The sequence below is a fragment of the Balearica regulorum genome, chromosome 2, assembly GCF_011004875.1.
Source record: "Balearica regulorum gibbericeps isolate bBalReg1 chromosome 2, bBalReg1.pri, whole genome shotgun sequence".
Lineage (NCBI taxonomy): Eukaryota > Metazoa > Chordata > Aves > Gruiformes > Gruidae > Balearica > Balearica regulorum.
In genome coordinates this window covers 31,574,975-31,596,147 of record NC_046185.1, presented here as the reverse complement: position 1 = coordinate 31,596,147, position 21,173 = coordinate 31,574,975, and the positions used below count along the sequence as shown (strand labels likewise).

General features: G+C 41.4%; 2 protein-coding genes across 2 annotated transcripts; both read right to left on the bottom strand.

Annotated features, from left to right (window-relative positions):
- Nucleotides 1-4,941: 4,941 nt before the first annotated feature.
- LOC104637376 (myelin P2 protein) lies at nt 4,942-8,601 on the bottom strand. The gene is made up of 4 exons (XM_010304839.2): nt 8,454-8,601; nt 6,746-6,918; nt 6,408-6,509; nt 4,942-5,211 (listed from the first exon to the last, which is right to left on the bottom strand). Exons 1-4 carry the CDS (start codon nt 8,524-8,526, stop codon nt 5,161-5,163), a joined length of 399 nt encoding a protein of 132 aa, XP_010303141.1. The 5' UTR covers nt 8,527-8,601; the 3' UTR covers nt 4,942-5,160.
- A 5,872-nt stretch (nt 8,602-14,473) lies between these two features.
- LOC104637385 (fatty acid-binding protein, adipocyte) lies at nt 14,474-17,754 on the bottom strand. Its single transcript, XM_010304849.2, has 4 exons — nt 17,598-17,754; nt 16,171-16,343; nt 15,849-15,950; nt 14,474-14,708 (listed from the first exon to the last, which is right to left on the bottom strand). The coding sequence occupies exons 1-4, from the start codon at nt 17,668-17,670 to the stop codon at nt 14,658-14,660; spliced, it is 399 nt and encodes a 132-aa protein (XP_010303151.1). The 5' UTR covers nt 17,671-17,754; the 3' UTR covers nt 14,474-14,657.
- Nucleotides 17,755-21,173: the final 3,419 nt, after the last annotated feature.

Below are 21,173 nucleotides of genomic sequence, written 5' to 3'. Positions count from 1 at the left end.
ATATAATCTTAACATTATTCCTCTTCCTTGACACAAGTTTTCCAAAGTCATTAGCTTAGACTATAACGATTGCCTCTTCATTTCACAACACGCTCTCTGCCCAACTGGAGACAGAGCCAGGATAAACTGTGATGATGATGCTTGATTACACCAAAATCCCCAGAAAGAGGAAGCGCCAGGGAGAGCCTTGATGTTGGTTCCTGTGCTCCTGGCCAGAGGGCTCAGATGCTATCTGGAAAGTGCAGACGTTTATGCACCTAACCTTTCATAATCTGACTGCTCTATCTCTTGTTAACTTAAATGAAAACATTTGTGTTAACTGGGTAATTAGGGGCCTTGAATGTTATGTCTTACAGTGTCAAATTGCTTTGTAGTCTTATTTTTCTACTGTTCATAAAGAGAGGAGGTTTCTGAAGGAATTAATATTCCTTTTAAATGAATTTACGTATACAAATTTGTAAGACGCAGTAGGCTATAAAACTCTGAACACTATATGGTACAAGATACAAGAAAGTGGCACAACGCTGTACAAAGCTGTGTCGCTCCACTAGGACATTCTCTATGTAAAGAGACTGAGGGCTCCACCTTCACTGTCTCACAGATTTTTTTCATATCAAATGTGCAGAGCTTCCAAGTAAAACATGCATATGTATTTTAGATTTCAGCTCTGGAAATTTATGCTAGGATCTGAGAGATAAATGAGATGATTGTTGGCATATATAAGTATTGTACAGTAGCTAGAAACATGAAATATCTCCCCTTTCCAATAATTATGCCTACAGATTTCCCAAAGAAATCCTAAGCTCTGTCAGACGTGATACAGGCTATACTTTAGCTGGCATGTCCCACAGCTCCACTATAGAAGTCTCCTCCTGTAGCTTTAACCGTGACATTGTGTTTATAAGCCTGAAGGACAAGATCAATTCCCGCAGTGTTTTTGACCCGGTTGCTGACAGAGGTGCCTCTTCTAAGGAAGTCTTATCCACAAGGGAGTGCGCCAGGGAGTATGTTCACCTCTTTTTCCCTCCTTTACGCCTCTCACAAATAGTATGTTTGTTACTGGTGATCACATTATGGCAAATAATATGAAAAATACTTTAAATACTTTCAATTAATACTCCACTGAGGACCTGAAAATAGAACCAGCTGCAATCCATTCACCCCACCCTTCCTAATCCCTGAATCATTGCATTCCTCCTGATTTTAGTTTTTAAAATTTTCATAACATTTGAGGAAAGTGTATTTAAATACTGATTTGCTACTCGAAAGGTAAAAAGAGCTCAGTCTCCTTTGAAGATACTATATGAACGGAGTCTAACACAGCTTTCTCTCTGCGTAGTGTCTCAGGGACTGCATTATTCCCAATGTTGTTGTGCCCTTTAGTCCAAATAACATCTCATTTTCTTGTGTTTCCCATCTGCAGCGCAATGGCTAATAGCCAATCACAACGTTTTGCATTGAAATGGCAAGGATATGCTCTAATTGCCTCCCTAACAAAGACCTTGATTACATCTAAATTCCAGGATTTCTGAAGGCGATTTTTTTCATGGCATCAGCCTGTTTGTTTCTGACTGATTACCCCTTCAGCGCTAACCTTTCACTCCTTTGTATCCCAGACTTCAACAGAGCATCTTTAATCCAAAATGAAAATTAGGGAAGGTAACAATGCCTGTGTAAAGGCACAGTTGAGCAATTTCTATACAGCACAGTGTTCATCAGCGTAACAAGTTGTTTCTGGGAAAAAATGTCATAAGCGATGAGGACTTCATAAGAAGTGCAATTGCTTTAATAACACAGCCTAATACCTGTCCCCAAATCTTTGTCATTTCTAGAACTGCTCAGCCATATGTTTGCTGTCTAGTGAAACTGTCCCGACAGGTGACAGGGTTTCTGTGTGACACAGCAGCAAAGGCCATGTGCTGGGCCCCGGGGTGCGTGTGAATTCTCTTTACAGGAATACAGCTGCCCCCAAAATGAACTTAGTTAAAACAGCCAAGGGAAGTTCAAAGTTACTACCTAAGATATCAACAGGGACAAAGATTCCCTTGCAGGAGAGTCAGTGGATTTGCCTCTCCTCTCTGCTCCACTCCACGTGGAAAAGATCAGGGTGCAGGGTACAGTATCCAAGATTTAGCTATACATCGCCAGGAGATGCTTTCTATCACAAATTGCCAAATTCTGCCCAGTGCAAGGCAACAGCTAGGGTACCCAGAGTCCAGATGCAGCTTTTATGTGATTTCAGTGTTCCCTGTGGGAGCACTGGGGCTGAGGCGGGCTCTTGTCATGCCCAGCTTGCTTCTCCTGCCCCAGGAGATGTCAGGGAGGGCACAGGCAGACAATGCTGGCAGGTCTGCAGCGACCGGAGGATGAAAACCCCACGCAGATGTTTCCCAGCATCAGGTTGCTGATATTTCTAGATTAAATGTATATACAAGCCAGGGAAATGGCAACTACACTTGTTTGTCAATGTGAAAGCACAGTTCAAGACACAGGCATCGTACCTTGGTCTAGATGTTTATTCCATGATTACCTGGTCCATGTAAAAATTTAAGAAAGAAGAAAAATTAATTTACAGTAAGACGTAAAAAAGACCTTGAGACTACACAATTCATATTCCCCCTAAATTCTCCTGGAGACCCCAAAGATTGCTTTACAGACACCAGTATCCCAAAGTGCTCCATTTCTGTGCTGATTTGTACCACCTGCCTTATTGTTTTTGCCTTCAACACTATCAGTTCTGTTGCACTTTTCCTGTTTTGGAAAGTCTCCAGCTCTCATGACATTTTAAAGTGACCTTTGTATAGAGTGAAAGTGCCAAATGCTAGGCTCCTAATAACATATCTGCATTCAGTTAGGAATGTAAAAACTCAAAAGCTATCCTTATTTTAATCCCAAATATCTGGAAAAATAAATGCATAAGGAGAAAATAAAGTTCCATAAGCAGAAGAGGAGAGAGAGATGGGTTATGGCACAGAAAAGGAGAAGACAGTAAATAAATAAATGAGGACTAGGTGAGCAGTCCTTTGTTTTTTCTTTTGTTACTGTTTCCAGTTTGTATCAAAGTGAGTGTTTATTTCCTTTTCTCAAGGAAATAAAAAGCTGCAAACTAGTATTTTATTGGAGAGGAAATTTTTCCATTTAACCTCAGAGAAGCATTTACAGGTTGCAGAAGGAAAATTGAAGGAAATACAGAGCTTGTTCGCAGCAGTAACTTCTCCTTTGCCTGCAGCTCAGGGGTGGAGATGAGCTCTGCTTGAAAGGCTTCGGACAGTTTCCACCTTCCCAGAGCCGGGCTGGGGTGGGCAGCTCCGGCGGCCTCGCTGGGACCGTGTTGTACTGCAAGGGGAGGGAATGAAGAAGCTACAGAGCACAAATCCAGATTCATAAGTCGGTTTCAGGCCATGGCAGATTCTGAGCTGTAAGAAATGTGTTTTCAGCTCTCTGTTAAAACAGAGTCTAGGAGAATAAACTGGAAGCTCACATACAACAACAGTTCACGCTGTATAACTGTTCTCTGGTGGATGATCATCACTTAAAATATGTGATCACAATCTATTTGCAAAAGATGATACAAGGGGTATCATGCTGCTTCCATTCCTTGTTACAGTCACTGAGGATTTGGAGTCGCAGAAACTCTGACACTCTCAGAGGTGAGTTTTAATGGTAAGGCTGAAGATGGAGAACTTGTCCCTCCACCTAGGTTAGCGACCAGGATAAACTCTTCCTTAAAATTGCTGTCCATGAATCTCACAGCTCGTATTTTCCAGGACTCATCCAGTTTGCCTTCTGGCAGCTGCCTCCAGTTAGTCTGCATCTACATAAAAATGGATCCAAAGCTGAACCCAGTCTCTAGCTTTTCCAGTGATGGGTAGAGAAGAAAGGTGACCTTTACATTTTGCGTTCACATATGATATCCGTCTCTTAACTATCTGCTTGGCCACACCAGTTCAGATTCTGACATTCAGGATCTCTCTTAGCCTTGAGAATTTGTGCTCTTGACTGTAACACCAAGTAGGCAAAGGTTCACATCAGCACTGCAGCTCCTAACAAGCCAAAATAAACACACGCGCCTCTCACAGTTGTTTTAACCCCACGGAGAAGGCAGGGAGAGCCCTGCGTGATGGCATGGAGGCAATGACAAGGGATGAATAGCATGAATGTTGTGGTGTTACTGAACACCAGCTAATGGAGGCAAAAATTAATAAGCTGCCAGAGTGATTCTGTGATTAAATAGATTTCCGGAAGTCGAGGTTTGGTTTTTCTGTTTTTTCCTTAGTTAAAAGCAGAGTAAGTGCAATGGGAGGAGTGAACAGCTTAGCAACTCAGCTGGGCCTGGTAGCAAACTCTGCCCAACAAAATATCTTCCGTGTGCTTAACATTAAGCACGTGCTTATATGCTGTGCTAGAAGCAGTCTGGATTGCTGAGCACTTTCCAAAATGAAGCCCTCTAGCCTTAAGATTTCTGGAGTTCATTCACACTTGCTCCACACTTCGCTTCACAGGTCAAGAGCTCTTTTGGCAGAGAAACTTGGAATATATTTTGATATTTTTTTGTCCAGTAGCTGTTTTCTTCAAAATAAATGTCAGGATATAAAAAATGGTACTGAAAGAAGTATAAACATTTTGGGATGAGAATGAAACAATTATGTGGTAAAACCATAAGGTTGAAACAATGAAACATACTGAAAGTCAAAAATTCTGTTGATAAAGATGATGTTCCGTATAGGAACTATTCAGCAATAAAATCTTTTACAGGAAAGGAACATTGAATCCATGAGATGATAATTTTTATACATGTCAAGGAAGCAGTGTCAACTGCTCACTCAGTGGCAGATCAGTTGTGTTTCACCATTTTACTCAGAAATAGTCTGACCGCTCATACAGACAGGAACAACAAAAAAGATGGTGCCATCCAAGAAAGAAAAGTTAAATCATTCATGTGGAGACAAACACTATTTTATGTGTTGAGAAGCTTTTATTGGATCACCACAATACTTTGGATTAGTTATACTATGGCTCTGATATATCAAATTATAGTGTAGTCATTTTCCCAATAAAAGGAAATAAGAAAATAAAGAAGCACAGTGCATGAGGCTTTGGTCACTGAACTAAGCTGAGTTTTAAGAGCCAGTCCCAGATCGGTGCAGAGAAGGAATTTCTTCACGCTCTTTCATAGATTCTAGTGCAGACAACTCCTTTCATGGCACATTCCTAAGGCACAAAGGAAAAGATTAATATAAACCTTTTGCTGACAGCAGGTGTGTCCACTGCAGTAACCTCTGAAGTCAGTGAAAATGCAGATGTCATGTTTTACATCTTTACATATTTACATAATTTTTAGAGCAAACAGCAAAGCTATTTGTGTATTGCAAATAGAGTGGTTTCTATTTTAACATCTTTGGACTTAATTAAGTGGCTTATGACAAACAGATTGCAAAATTAGGCTCAGATTCCAGAAACAAATTTACCTTCCTTGGTATTATTGCTGGCTTGACAGAAATATCAGCCTCACCAAGTTCATTATACCATGGCCCATGAACACAGGTTTGGGCTTTTGGGGGGGTTTTTTGGGGGGTGTGTGTGTGTTTGTTTGTTTGTTTTTGTGGAAGCAGAAGTAGCCCGGATAGTTCAGAGGTCAGGCTTCTGGCCTAAAAACCTTTGCACTTAAGAGTCACAAAATATTTCTCCTGACCCTCTTGCCCCAGTTTCCTTCAGTGGCTCCTGGTGACTCACAGCCACAGGACACGTGTGACAGAGGCAACGGGACATTAAAAAAAGACCTTATCAGTCTGCAAAAGACGAGGCTTCTCCACAAACCTGCTTGAGGCAAGTGGCAGACGGCAGGACGCCAATGGAAGACGGACCCTACCTCTCTGCTTTTCGAAGATGGTTTAATAATTAAAAAAAATTTACACAGAAATGCAGCCATGAGGAGGTGCAAAAGCAAATCACCCTTCCAAATGTACGAAAGCTTTAGTGGAAATAGATGTGTGAAAAGGTGTAAAATCAGTATTCTAAGGTGGACAGGCTTTATTCCAAAGACAGGGAAAAGGAAAGAGCCATTCTGGGGACAGCAGTGCCCAACTTGTAAACTTTTATTTCCATTTCACAGGTTTCTGCTATTTGAAAAGCTCATTTCTTTTAAGAATAATCATCATCTTGAGAGCAGTAAGTACGCTGTCAGTTTATGGCAGCTCTGCCAATATAGTCACCTGAAACACAATTTGCTGTATGGAACAATATTGATTTCCTTCCACCTTGTTTCCTAAGCTCGATTCTCTTTTTCTCCCTCTTACTTTATCTCATAAACCAGAGAGAAAGCCAAAATTGACAGTCTATTTAGACAGAAGCAAACCAAAGGCTGCATCCTTCTGACCTTTATCAGCGTACAAGGAGCGTGAACTTACCACCACCATTTTCCCATCAACCAGCCTTCTCTTTATCGTGGTCTCTTTGCCGTTCCACTTCTGCACTTGCACCAGTGCCCCTTTCTCCAAGGTTATGACACTCTGCGAAGGCCAAGAGAAGAGTTTCAAACTGCAGCCTGAGCTTTGAAGATTAGGGTAGCAATTCTCTTTACGTTCAGCAAGATCCTCATTCTTGGCTAACGACACGCTTAGTAACATTAGTTTCAACGCCATACTATATCTTCTTTCAGCGCTTTCTTTGAATAGTTTGGGAAACTCATAGTGCACTAAGAGGATAGGAGATGTCCGGACCATTGAGAGATCATCAGCTCCCTTACCTTGACTTTCCGATCGTCTGCTGTCGTTTCATCAAACTGCTGGCCCAGTTTGAAAGAGATGGCTGTATTTTTGAAGGTGCTTTCAGTTCTGATGGTTACTATGTCTCCTTTCATACTGATGATCACATCAGGCTTTGCCAGGCCACCTAGTTTTCGGGTAGCTAAGCCCACTCCTAGAAATCAGAAGCAAAATTAGCATTACATTCTAGCAAGCAAGAAACTCAGTATCCTCCCGTAAATCTTCAGTGGAAGAATAACGAATAGATTCCTCTTGAATACTCTAATGCCTGGCTCGGATGAGATGCTAGTTCTTTGAATGTGGAAGTACTGCGTTCAGAGGATGAGGCAGCCCCAGTTGTTAGAGCGCACCTTCAGCAAGAAATAAAGATATACGTGAGTATACACTTGTGTACATTTAGCTAAGAAGAAACATAGATGGTTACAAATCTGCATGAATTTGTGCAGAGATAGAATGGGTAAAAAAATTCAGAGGAAAGGTCTGTTTCCCATAAAAGCCTGCAAAAATAATTTTTTTTTAAAAAAATTCTTGACAAATCTGAGAATCTGCACTTTTGTTAAGCAGCTGCATGGAAGAAACTGGATATTGAACTGACAATGTGTTGGTGCTTGTTTGTTAAAACATATACCAGAGACTGGGCAATTCGTAGGTTGCTACTAACATCCCTCAAGGATCCTTACATCTAAACTGCAGTGAAAAGTACAAGTACAAAATATAAAATAAGTTGAAGCATCACTGTGAAGAGCTGCAGAGAGCTCCAGGAAAAATAGCACATCAAAAGCTTTTTATATTGCCTAGTGCTTTTCAGTCCAGTTCATTGTCTAGAAGTTGTGGGGTCTGGGGCAAATTAGAATGAAGGGCACTGATGATATATCACTGTTTTATAAAAGTAGAAAGGGGATAGCTATAGTTATTGCCTTTGTTAATGCTCTGCTATGCTCACATGAAAAGATCCGTATAAAAGGATATAAACTTATCTGTAAAGTATAACATTATTTGCAGTAATTATTCTATAGTGAAAAAATTCTGTTCAGATCTTCAGAGAAATATCTGTAGCTGGACTTTCATCCCACATTTACTCTGGTTAATTAATTAACTGCAGTTCTTTTGTTACTCAGTTTAACATTTCAAATAAAGGGAATCAGTGTCTCAGTGAATTATTTATATAGCAAAAGAAATGCTGTAGCTGACTGTCTGCGCGCTTGCTATATAGGAATGAAGCCAGCATTAAAATGAAAAACAATGCCTAATTTATAACATTCCTGTCATTCTTTAGTAACAGATAGATTCATTCATAGGATTTAGACCTCTGAAACCAAAGTGTCATGAGACATCAGCTCCATTATATATTGTAAATTATCACAAGTCACGAGTTTAATGCTGCAATCCAGACAAACATAAAAAATTGCTGCATCTCCAGAGATTCTTCTCATTACAGAAAAACAAATTAGATCAGGTCAGTTCTGTCTGACAGAAGTAAATTTATTATAGTAATTCAGCACCTGCCTTTCTGTTTTTCCATTTTAGATGCTAAAGGAAAAGAATAAAGTTATGCTAGAAAAGTAATTATGGTGCTTCTGTGGCCAGGAAGAAGGCACCATCCATGAGCAAAGCATAAGATGAAGAGACGTTCCCACAGAAAACTTAATAAAAAGAAAAGAAAAGAAAATAATAAAGAACATTTCTCACCCAGCTCCTTCATATAGTCATCAAAATTTTCACTGGAGACGAGTTTCCAGGTTCCCACAAATCGGTTACACATCGCGTTGGCTTTGCGAGGCAGCGGTCCTGCAGAGAGAGGCAGCAGCCACAGCAGCTCTTGGTGGGAGTCAGAGAGGTTGCGTGCCAGACTCGGACCTTGCTGGGCCCCTTTTAAAGATGCCCAGCCACTTGTAGCAGTCAGGACGGGCCAATAGGAGAGGCAGTGCCAGGGCAAGACAATGTGCACCTTGTCCAAGGCGGCCGTGTCAGTACCAAGGCTCCGGGTGACGCCTGCCTCGGCTTCCTCCACTGAATAGATCAGGACACTGAGAGGGGCACGTGGGGACGGGGACGTGAGGTTACCACGGCAGTCACAGGAGCAGTCAGGGGACACTGCGGTGGGCTCTGAGCCACATGGAACCACCAAGCACAAGAGCACTGCGTCCATACGAAACCCAGCTCTGACTGTCCTCCCAATGCCATTCTCCTGCTATCACCACTACCACTGCTGTCACCTGTGTGCTAGTCAGGTAAATCAAAGCCATGTGGATTTGGGGAAGGAACTGTTGAGAAGCTGCTGTACATAACGTGGGGCTTTTTTTACTTTTTTACTTTACTTTTCATGGTCCATCCTAAAAAGCATCTCTGTGTCTTACCATTTAAAGGCAGAACTGAATGATTCTGTCCTGTTTTCTGCCTTTGCATCAGAGCAATGATCCCAAGCTGTGGGCTCGTCGCTGCACATATCCCAGGCAGCACCACAAAGAGAAGAAACAGCCAAACTTTGCTGCCTCATTTCTTCCAGAACAGAGCATGTTCAGAAGATCACTGCATCGCTGGAGATCAGCTCTTGTGCTTGGCAGGTGGGTAGTGACAGCAGAGGTTGAGTCATTAAAGGGCTTACCCTCAGTCCAAAGTCACTTGGAGAGAAGACAGCAGTTTTACTGGGTTGGGAGGAGGGCAGATACTGCTCGCTTTTTGTCTTTCTGCACCTGGATAGTTGGTCTGTGAGAGAGTTAAGGGCAGATTTGAGCCGGTGCAGTCATACAAGGCCTTGCATTCAAAAGTGTACTACTATAGTTTCCTTGCTCCTATGACGGGCAATAGCTTCTTCTGTGCCGTGTGAAATGGTGCACTCAGGCCAGACGCATTCTACCTCCAGATGAGATGACATAAAAATCTGCCATATAAATCTTTTTTTTTTTTTTCTAGTGGCATTACTGCATGGATTAGAATGTATCTGTGTGACTCAGTTGCTGTGACCTAAGCTTTCACACAATGACAGAATGATTGTGTTTGGAAGAGACCTTCAGCGGTCATCCGGTCCAAACCCCCACTCCAGCAGGGCCACCTACAGCCAGTTGCCCAGGACCATGTCCAGATGGCTTTTGAATATCTTCAAGGATGGAGACTCCACAACTTCCTTGGGTCCATGTCTGCCTTGTACTGGGGAGCCCAGAACTGGACCCAGTACTCCAGATGTGGCCCCACCAGTGCTAAATAGAGGGGAAGGATCATCTCCCTCAACCTGCAACACTCTTCCTAATGCAGCCCAGGATACTGTTAGCCTTCTTTGCCACAAGGGAATATTGCTGGTCCATGTTCAACTTGGTGTCCACAAGGACCCCACAGCCTCTTCTGCAAAGCTGAGTTTGAAAGTTTGAAGAGTTTGAGTTTAAATATTCAAAACATTTTTTAAGAAGTAGATTTAGAACTATTGCCTTGCAGTTAGTAAAAACCAGTCACAAAGAACAAATCCATAAACAAAGTGTATATTTGACAGGCAGGAATTTAAAGCATTGTAATTCAAGACACCTCAAACTATCTGAAGCTATTTAGTGTACGACCACATTAACTGTAATTCTGTCCTTCCTCTTTCTAAACTGTCTTGCTGGAGAAAGCTATTACTTGCTACATGGAAAGATTAGATGGCTTCTTTCCTCCTTGAATGAATAACAGCTGCCTCTTTCTCTTTTTTGCATTATTAGAGTTTCTAGCTTATGACCACATATAGGGACTTTTCGGATCTACATTGTAAGGATGGGGTGGACGCTGGGATGGTAGGCTGTGGGACTAAATTTGTTGTGTTCAGGGTAGAAGAAGTGAGACGGAGCTGATTCTGGGCCAAGGAGGGTGAGGTTTAAGTCTCATCTTAAAAGCTGTCATATGCACGAATGGAAACATGCTTAAGCAGGAAAACAGTACAACCTGAGCAGCAAAAATGTTGTAGTTTTTGCATTATACTGTAGTTGTGGGGAAATAACAGGGTCTTAAGGCACAAATTTTGGTTGTATATGCAAAATGTTTTTAATCCCATCAGTCATAACATCAACAAGGGTAAGTTGAGCAGAACTTCCCATTACTACTCAGGTCTAATAACAGTGCAGTGTAAGGAGGGAAAGTCTAGAGTGATTGAAAATGAAAACTAAGTAAAGAACTCTTTCTGCCCCACAGTAGGAAGCAGATACAGTATCTGTAATATGCAAATAAATGGCAGTCTTTGAAGGTGTTGTCCACACAATGCTCTTCTGAAGCAGATGCATTATATCACATTTTGTGTAAAGAATAGCTAGCTCTTTTATCCAATCTCTGGAAATGAGAAAGCTCCTCCTAAATGAAACTATCCATTATTTCTCAAGGAATAATACAAAAATATTCTACCGGTGCTCCTCAGGCATTCTTTGTTCTTTCATTTAATTGTCTTATCCACATAAAGGCACTTTAACAAGACAAGGCTGGTGCCTTTGGGAAATAAAAGATGATTGGGATGTTGTAAAATCGGGCCCAAAGAAATTCAAGAAGAGCAAATTAGTCAGAACAGAACAGCTATACTGCAGTACCAGTAACCTTAAGAACAAAAGTGACAGAGAATTATTTATACAGACAAAACCCCAGTCTTAAGCAATCTCAAACAATGTTGACATTGCTACCATCTATCTCTTTGTCACTAAGAAAAATCAGCACTTTCATTTAAAGGACTTACAGTCTAGAAAGAAGAAGAGCAGGGAATTATATCTTCAGCAGAAATAATATCTGTGGAAACCAATCTTTTCTTCAAGTTTCAAGGGGAAAAAAAGTGGCAAGGATTGTGAGTACATGTGATAAGAGGCCCTTTTTTTGCTTATGGTTGGAGTAAAGCAGGATTTGAAATCAATACACTAAAACCTGTTAAAAATAGAGAGCTTAAATAGAGAGCTAAAAATGTAAAGAGACTATTTAAAGAAGTACAGAAAATAAATTCATGTCAATTTCTTTAAAGGAAATATGATCTGGGCAAATTTAGTGCCAAAAAAAGCCTGAAGTCGAAATTAAATTCCTGGGAGAGCAATGAAGGAAACAGAAATGAAAGTGGATAACAAAGGCCAAATGCCTGCCTTGCTGTGAGGACACCAAGGATGTTCTAACACTGATTCTGCGGAGCCAAGGGATCGACTCCAAACACAAGGCCAGCAGTCTGCCTCTTCCCAATAGCTGCGTTGGAGGGTACCAACAGCCTTTTGTCTCCTTAGCTGGGGCATCCCACGAGACCAGACCAAGACTGCTGGGGCCGAGGGAACGTGTGGCAGCTCAGGGCAGACTGCAGAGCTGGGCGCACGTCAGGCTTGACTGGCCAGGAGGTGTAAGTACTCCCAGTTCCTTCCAGTGGAAAGCAAGAGTTAAAACAAAATCAGAAAAATAACAGAAAGGTCAAAGTGCAGAATAAGCCTTGCTTCATCTTTCTCCTGAGCTTCTAAAAATCTGTGGGTGTGAGATCCCTTTCCCTCTTGTCATCCAAGAAACTTGTAAAGGAGCAGTGAGAGAATATGCTAACGGGCAAAGATTTCCTCCTCTCAGCATTCAAAGGTGCCTGTTGCGATGAGCATGTCACCCATGGGGTTTGTAGGGCTTTGGTGAGATCCTCCTTTTTCAGAGAGGAATGCTATGGGACAATTCCTGACTTTTGGAGAGTAGTTCAGCACTTCAGAAAAGAGAGGGGGACCTGTGCTGCTTTGCAGGCAAGGGCAAGACACTCATCTGCCTTCACCCTTAGGCATGCATATGGTCACCTCTGTCCAGGTCTGACAATGCACACCTTTCTTTGCCAGAGAGGAATTATCTCCATTTATTCAAGAAGTCATTATGCTGCTGCCTTCTTTAGAGAATAAGTTTTGGCCTTGTTCAGAGAATAAATTTCAGACATGATCACATTCTAAGAAAAGCATCACTAATTATTCATTATGGTGCTGGCCCTATTAAAGTTTATAGACGAATGTCACTTTATTGAAATTTCCAAAAGTTGAAGTTTTAAGTGGCTTCTTTATTAATAAATCTAGTCTTTGATTCATTCATGAAGTCCAAATTCATTCACCAAGTACTAAAAGATGGCAATGCTTTCAGAAGAGATTACCTGCCTCTGAAAAGTCAGGCTGTGAATGTTAAAATTGTAACTGCAGGCTTCATTAAGAATGTAAGATTTTTTGAAAATAAAGGCTGCTATATAAATATTGGAAATTTGACCTCTGAAATATAGTATATGTATGTATATTCTCATATCTGTGAAAAATGGGCTGATCTTTAATATCTCTATATAGCTTATTTAAATCAATGTTGCTGCTTCTTATGATCATCTATCCCATGTAGGTTTTCTACCACTGAACTGTAGTTTTATCCTGGCTTTTGTAAACAATTTTGTTTTTTGTTAAGAACTAAGTGGATTTAGTATTGCATGTATGGGGTACTCTGAAGCATGCTTCCTTCCCCTATGCAACTGCTGTTCTTTAAGCTGACGAGATTTCACAATGAATGAAGCCAAGGTAAAAACAGGGGAGCTGTTTGTTCATGGCTTTTTTAACATTTTCTGCATAATTTACTGATAGACTTTTAGAACTGCTCTTAAATGACTCCTTAGCTCATCCAGAGGGTAGAAGTCATTCTTTTTCCCTCTCCAACTGTATTAATAGTGCAGAAACTTGGGAACGGCCTGAGTTATGAGGAGGAAAGTTCAAGTGTATGAGGTCTCTGCTGCTGGCAGTAGGGACTCGGCCCCCTCACCTCTGACAGCTGACCTCAGGAATGTCAGGGATATGTGGAATTCGGTTCACAGATCTTAATTAAAAAGCTTGAGATATGCTCACTTCCCCATTTTGTGGTTACTGTGCATTTTTTCAGACTCTTCTTGTCTAGGTTTTCCTCAGACTTCTCATTTTTCTTGCCTTCAGTTTGAGTCCTCCCAGATGTAGAAATCAGGGCTTCTGTGGACACAAAGTTTTGAAATAGGAGGCCAGGCCTAAGGGCAGTAGGAGAAAGTAGTTCGAGAATAAGAAGAGTTGAAAAACAGGATGTCCAAAGGGCTTTGCCTCTAGATAGGCTCATGTTCCCAAGATTGATGTAATCTAATGAGCTACTACAAAATGCATACGTATAAAGGAGGTAGTACCACTAGCAAACTTTTATAGGCTTTTATAGAGTACTTTTAAAGCTATGATTTTTAATTCAAGGCTTTTTGTCTAATCTAGGACCAAAAAAATGTTAAGGAAAGAGACATTACCAAAATAATGACAGCTGATAGCTACAGCAGCTATAATTTCACAGTGTAGGCAGAAGAGGACAAGATCAAAGCACTTCAGGTGATCCCTGGGTTTAAAATTGTCAGCTTTTGTGCAAGGAGGAGGTGCCTGGTTCCCTGCTCACGTTGGAAGCCAATGTTGGGCATGCTTTCCTCCCCGCCCCAGGGACAACACCCCTTGCTCAAAGCCAAGAGAAACAGCCCCATTATTGCCCTCGCTGCACACAGGATCCTTGCAGCAGGTAGGCCGCATGCAGCGCTCACCAGAGGATGTTTTGTGGCCAGGTCTACATCTATCACACAACAAGTGCCACTCACTGGATCATCTCGGACTCTCTTTCCGCAGCGAGATGGGTCACAGAGCGTGGTACTAGCTCTCGTGTGGTGCTTTCCTGCACAGCACCCGTCCCCATGTTGCATCCCCCCCTGGCCCCTTCCTGACAAAATCCAGCACCAGCATGGGTTGTAGAAAGCTGAACATTTTATTGAATAGCCACAACAAATTAGACTAGGTGCATGTAACTGTTTTGGGATATATCTGTAAAAAGCACAGTTCTTAAAATGAATTTGTGGAGTTTTTCTCCTTCAGTTAAGTTAAGTTGTTTTTCTCCAGCTTCAAGCATTAGTCTGATGTGAAGATGGCTTCTTCATGCTTTTTCATAAACTCTTTTGCAGGTAACATTATTCATGGTGCATTCCTGGAAAGAAAGGCAAATTTAATTAGCCTTTAACTGTCACTAAATATTTGTCAGTCAGAAAGTAGAAAATTACTTATCCATTGGGAGCCAGTATATGAAAGAATTTGCATTTTCCCTACTTTAAAACCAATTGCCAAAACAGTGAAACTCAAGTTTTAGAGCTTCAGAAGCAGAAGTCTAAAATATTTCATAGGAGAACAGGACTGAAAGAACATCAAAGGACTGTTCCTGCCACCCCCAGGAGATTTCTAATCTCCTCTTAAAAGCATCTGAAGAAGGCTCCTAGGACTTCCACAGGGGGTGATTGGACTCTGGAGCTGGGCATTAGCCTTTTTTCCTTTCACTTTTTGTAGCTGTGGCTTGTCTTCTTCACGCATGTGTGAGCAACATACACACGAGTCCTACACAGCTTTCAGACTTGCAGCTGCTGGTGTCAGCCTGTTCAGGAATTTCCTGTATGCCTATCGTTTTATAGCACATAGGAATCTCAGCTACCTTTTATGAACAGAATTTTAGTCCCCTCCCAGATTCTTCAAAGTGTCTTTCCTAAAACTGGAGAACAGTGCTGGGAAACCCTGAACTGCAGGTGAGCCTCTCTGGCACCAAGTCAAACACAATACTCTCTGGACAGACAACAACAATCAACAGAGCTCAGATATAGGCTTTTGTGTGTGTGTGTGCGTGCTATAACATCATATTATTGACACAGTTGTTAGTGACTCATAATGTGGTTCCCACAGATTGCTGTTGAGTCTTGAGTGGAGATGAGCAAATGGAGTACTTTGCATCAGCACATAGCAGGCACACTTAACATGGACTTTGCTAATGCTTCCTCTGTATTGTTCAGGACTTAATGATTATGATATATAAAAATTTCCCTCATGGGGATGCCATTTTTTTCTCCCTACTCTTTCCTAATCATGTCTTGCTCTGCATGGAGAACAAGCACCACCCTACCATTTCATAAGTTTAATGCCATTTCAGTTCTAATACATACTCCATGTTCATTCAGAGAGACTTCAAGTGCACAGAGTCCTTTCAGATGCTTTCACTCTCTGCATTTGAATCCAATGTAACACACTCGCCAAACATGAATTCTGCACAATTAATTCAGTGATTAAGCAACAAAAATAGACTCACCACCACCAGGTTCCCATCCACCACTTTTCTCTTTATGATAGTCTCTTTTCCATCCCACTTCTGCACCTGGTTCAGTATGCCATTGTCTAGAGTTATGACGTTCTGCCAAAGAAAAAAAAAAGCAAAGCGTGGCTGTTTCATCAAGGTGCTCTGGGCTGAAGACAAGACTGTCTTCAAACACTGAAGTTTGACAAAGCATCCACAGCACTTTTACCTTTGAAGGCAGCATTTCTACACTGGATGTCAAAAATTACAACTCCGTCCTCCTGCTCCCACATCCTTTTTGAAAGATATATTTGGAAAGTGCCCTTTTTGGACTCACCTTTGTTTTTCTGTCATCTGCTGTGGTCTCATCAAACTCTTCACCCAGCTGGAAAGAGAACTCTGTATTTTTGAAAGTACTTTCTGTTTTGATGGTTATCACATCGCCATTGATGCTGATGGTTACATTGGGCTTGGCCACGCCAGCCATTTTCCTGGTAGCAAACCCCACACCTGTAAATAAGACAGAGCACTATGAAATTTTTGTCTTTACTAAATGTTTTCCTCTTATTTGTTGGGGGGGGGGGGGGAAGACTTCAGTGTTGATTTCTCTATTACTTTCAGAATTTTTAATTAATTCTATGTTGCAGAGGTTCCTTTGTAACATCTTACTAGCTTGTTGTGGTTATAGACCAAGCCGGGTGGGATGACATAAGGAAATTCTCTGCTCTGTCATTGCCAAAATAGTAAAAGCAGTATTTTGAAGACTGAGACAATATTTTAATGCCAGATATTTGCACATAAACTTTTTCAAAATAATTGCAATGGTTTGTACACCAACCTGTATGCTACCTGTATCTAAAAGTAAATAAGCAGAAATGACAGTTTCTAAGCCACAAAAACAAACAACCAAAAAAAAAAAAAAAAGAAAGCACTTTTTATATTTATCAGTGGCTAAGCTGAATAAAAGGAAATGATTAAGAAATAGCTGGCAATGTTTACGTCCTGAGTAAAATGTGGGGTAAAGATTAAGAGCGCAAGAGTCTCACTGAAAGCTGTGCAAGTCTCAGTGACTATTTTGCCCCTAATCTCCAAATAAACCCTCAACTTTTAAGCATGTAATAATCCAATCAGTGCAAGTTATGCCATACTTTCCCCACACTAAAAAAAAATGTGGAAACCTTTTAAAGCCCGATTTTAATTCTAAGCAAGAAGTCTACATCTTTAGAGAAGGGTGTTATCCCTCAATTTTTTGCAAGTATCTGCATGAATCCATGCAATTTTCTTTGTTAATATTCACTGGAGGCAGCTACAGAGTTTCATTCACTATAATAACCATGATAATTAATCAGTCTCCTAGTCCAGTAGGAATAGAAAGAAGTTTAGATGTGTTGCTTTTAGACAGAGAGAAGCTTGCTGCATTCCAGCATTACACTGCTTTGCGTGTCCAAGGATAAAAGCTAATCCACACAATATTGCAGTGACATGGTTTACTTCCATTTATAACACTACTAAGTAGGCATGCATAGACTTGGCTTACCTGAAACTATTCCTCCCAATCAAGGTTTTTCTACATTATAGGAATTTGACACCACTAATTCAAACAGCCGCCAAGTTCTCCAGTTTAAGATCATCTGATCAAAATAGTTGGACTAAAACCCTCTTGGTAAACAGCATCATAGACAGAAAAAGCAAGTAAGGAATAATGTTCAAAATCAGCATTCCTTCCCTGTCCCAGATACAACAACTCCAAATAACAATTCTCACCCAGCTCTTTCATATAGTCCTCAAAGTTTTCACTAGAAAGGAGCTTCCAGGTGCCAACAAACTGGTCACACATTTTGTCAGGCTAGAGAGAAGTCTTCCAGAGGATCAAGCAGAAATGTAGAACAGGAGGATAGTATGAGCTCCAGGAGGCCAGGAGTTATCTTTAAAGAGGAGCCTTGGCCACATGATGCTCTAGGATGACCAATGAAGAAGGAGTCCCAATGCCCAATGTTTTTCTTCCTCCCCTGCCCCTCCTTTGCCAGTAGGTCATAGTGTTATTATTCATATGCCCTTACTAGCACAAAGATCACTGTCTTGTTTTTATTTAATTATTTTTGTCATTCAAAAGCACCCTACCTTAAAGGCAAATAATTAAATCATATTGTCTTTCAGAAGAAAAAAGTAGGCTCAGCCCACAGAGGGTTATGATCTCTCCCATACTCTTTTCTTTCATTTCAGTCTGCCATGTCAAATGGATGCAGCTAAATTCCTAGACTGTAAGATCTGAAAGGCTCATTTGGATGACTTAGTTTTCTTTCTGCACTCCTGCAGTCAGAGATTTTCTGCAGAGAGGCACAGAATTACAGGAAGAAGTGGATTTGGGGCAGAAAGAGAGAGTGCTGGTGCTGTAGAAGGGTAAGGCAATAAAGTTGCTTCCTTGATTGGGATCTCCTTATCATTGCACCATCTGAATCAATTGACCAGTAGGTCTGTGTTCTGCTTTTATGTGATGGAGAGAGGATATAGGGCTCTGTGAAAAGCAAAGTAACAGAACAGATTATTTTTCTCCCTTTTGCTCCTGTGCTTTCTGAAGATCTATGTCCCAATAACTAGCATTATGACTAGTTATGGCATAAAACTAGGCTCTGGTATGGACCCACCAAAAGTCCCTGGAAACTTCATTTGTTTTCTGTTCGTGCTGTTTGATGCAAGGTGTGTATAGGTCTGACATAATGAGGTTCACCTTGACTGATCCCCTAAGCCCTGTCATAGCTCAGATCACAAAAACCTATATCAGAGAGCAGACAAGCAATTTCTTAGACTTTCCTTTTCGCTGTAACATGCTATTCCAATAGCAAAAGCCATCTAACAAGTCCAGCCCCTGGAAATACTCTGCTGGTTGTTAGGCATCAAATATTTTGGTCCATGTATTTTCATCCTTGTTGATTTTGTAAGTAACAATTGCAGAGAGATTATTTACATAGGATTGTAAGATCAGAGGGAAATTCAGAAGGGAAGGGAGGTCAGGAAGTCTCCAGCACAGCCTTCCACTCAGGCAGGGCCACCTCTGAGCTGTTGGGGCTTGGAAACCTCCAAGGATGGAGCCAGCACAGCCTTCCTGGGCAACCTGTACCCCTGCCCAGCTGTCACCAGGGAGAAAATGTCACCTTATCTCCAGTCTGAACCTCTCTCAGCTTTTACCCATAGTGTCTCATCCTCCCACCATTCACTGCCGTGAAAAGCCTGGCTCCAACTCCCCGGTCACTTCTCCACAGGTGTTGAGGGCTGCTGTAAGCGCTCCCAAAGCCATCTCTTAACCAGGATGAAGGACCCCAGTCCCACAGACTCTGTTCACAGGGCAAGTGCTCCAGCACCCTGAGCATCCTGGGGGCCCTCTGCTGAACTCACTCCAAAAGTGGATGCAGTACTCTGGATACAGCCTGAGGAAAGGGGAATAATCACTTCCATCAACCTACTGGCTGTGCTCCTGTTCATACAGCCCAGGATGTTTTTGGCCTTTCTGCTGCCAGAGCTCAGCTCAGTGCCCACCAGGACCCTGAGGGCCTTTTCTGCAGAACTTCTCCCTAGATGGACTATCCCCAGCCTGCATTGCTGAATATGTTTGTACATGTATGATTAGTTACCCTCTTGTGCCTTTCAGACTGCAGACTGTGGGAAAAATTATTCTTTTTTACCTTTTTTTTTTTTTTTTCTAGAATAGCTAATCTTACGTTTGACCTATTCTTTTTTGGGTGTTTGCATATTTACTGATTTTGGACTAATCCCAAAATAAATAAATTAATATTCTAATTATTGAAGTTGCTGATGTCTTTCCTGATTGGTTTTATGAGTATCACATGCTCAGGTCCTCTTTAAAAGGAAACTCTGAGGGGCCCTCAAGTTTGTGTCATTACCTTGTTTGTTTTTTTTTACTTAGGATTATTGGCTTGAGATACACTGCACCATGTGTGAGCAGTCTGTAGGAACTTGAAAAGTCAAATCCAGTAATTACATAATGAGTACTTGAAAGTATCAGGTGAGGATTGCTACAGTGCCCCGGATAGAAAGGATATGATCTGGCTGAGCTCGGTTCCTGCACTTACTTTTTTTGCCTTTTGGGAAGCGTTCTGCATGTGGTTTACTACAATTAGCATTCATTTCTTTAGAGGGGAAATGGGGCTTTTATATTCAAAACCGTAGCCTGAGAGAGGGGATTGGCCTCCCTTTGGTGTTAACAGCTGTCTGCAACGCTTGTGCTGCTGGAAGAGTTTTTTGGGAGAGAGTTGAAGCACCTGTTCCATGCAAATCAGTTTGGAGCAGACAAGCGCACCCTCCCTAAGCAGTCAATTACTTGCACCTATTTAAAGTGAATCTGAGCTATTTGTAGATGTCTTGCAAACACGATGACTCAAAAATGCAAGAAGAAAGCCAGCTTGTGGGTTGACGTGCTTGTTTACTTCAAAGCAAGCAGCCGTCTGGGAGCAGACTCCTGGCTCTCACTTGGGAAGTGTCCTACTGATGGTCTCCTTTCCCTCAGCAGAGGCTTCCAGTGACAAGAGATAAGTTTGTGGCATTGATGTCATCTAATGTAAATCCTATCTGCTCTCTGGGGCAAAGGCCTCAAGTCATACAGCCCTGCTGATAAAGACTGAAGTGCTAAATGGCCATGAAGAAATCAGTGGGGTTTCTGAGCCTGGAAGCTTAGGCAAACCTGGGATTTGTGCCACTTGCAGAACTGTCTTACCAGCAAGAGCTGGGCAACCTGGCTAAACAGCTGTGGTCATCAGCACATCTTTGAAAGTGTAGAAAATGCCTTCAAAATATGAGGAAATTTTGAAGAAATCACAGCAGGTAATAGGTAAACCAAGGAAGGGAAGCTGGTGAGGGTCCAGTGCAGTGAGGAAATGCTGGCAAAGTAAATTCATCGCAGAGAAAAACCCTGTTGCTTAATCCTGATATGAACTGATGTAGCTGAAGCCTGCAAACAATGATACACTGTCTGCAATGTGTTTTTGGGGTGAGTGCTCTGTGAGTCAGACTGACAGTGGAGATCTACTTGAGATAAATAGCTTTTTATAAAAATGAGCACAATAATAGCCTCCATTTGGCTCTTTTGGGAGTGCAGGAGGAATGACACTGCTTCCACTAGAGTATGTGAGAAAGAGAATGCTTATTCCCATAGTTGAGATCTGTCATTTAGGACAACTTCTAATTGAGGACTATGCCAAAGCTTTCCTGGTACTTTAGATAGGTATGGATTTGTCAAAGTAAAAATACAGTTTATTCTCAAATGTGAAAACATGAATTAACAAATCATAGTTATGACTATTAGAAACACTCTGCTTAAATAAGTTT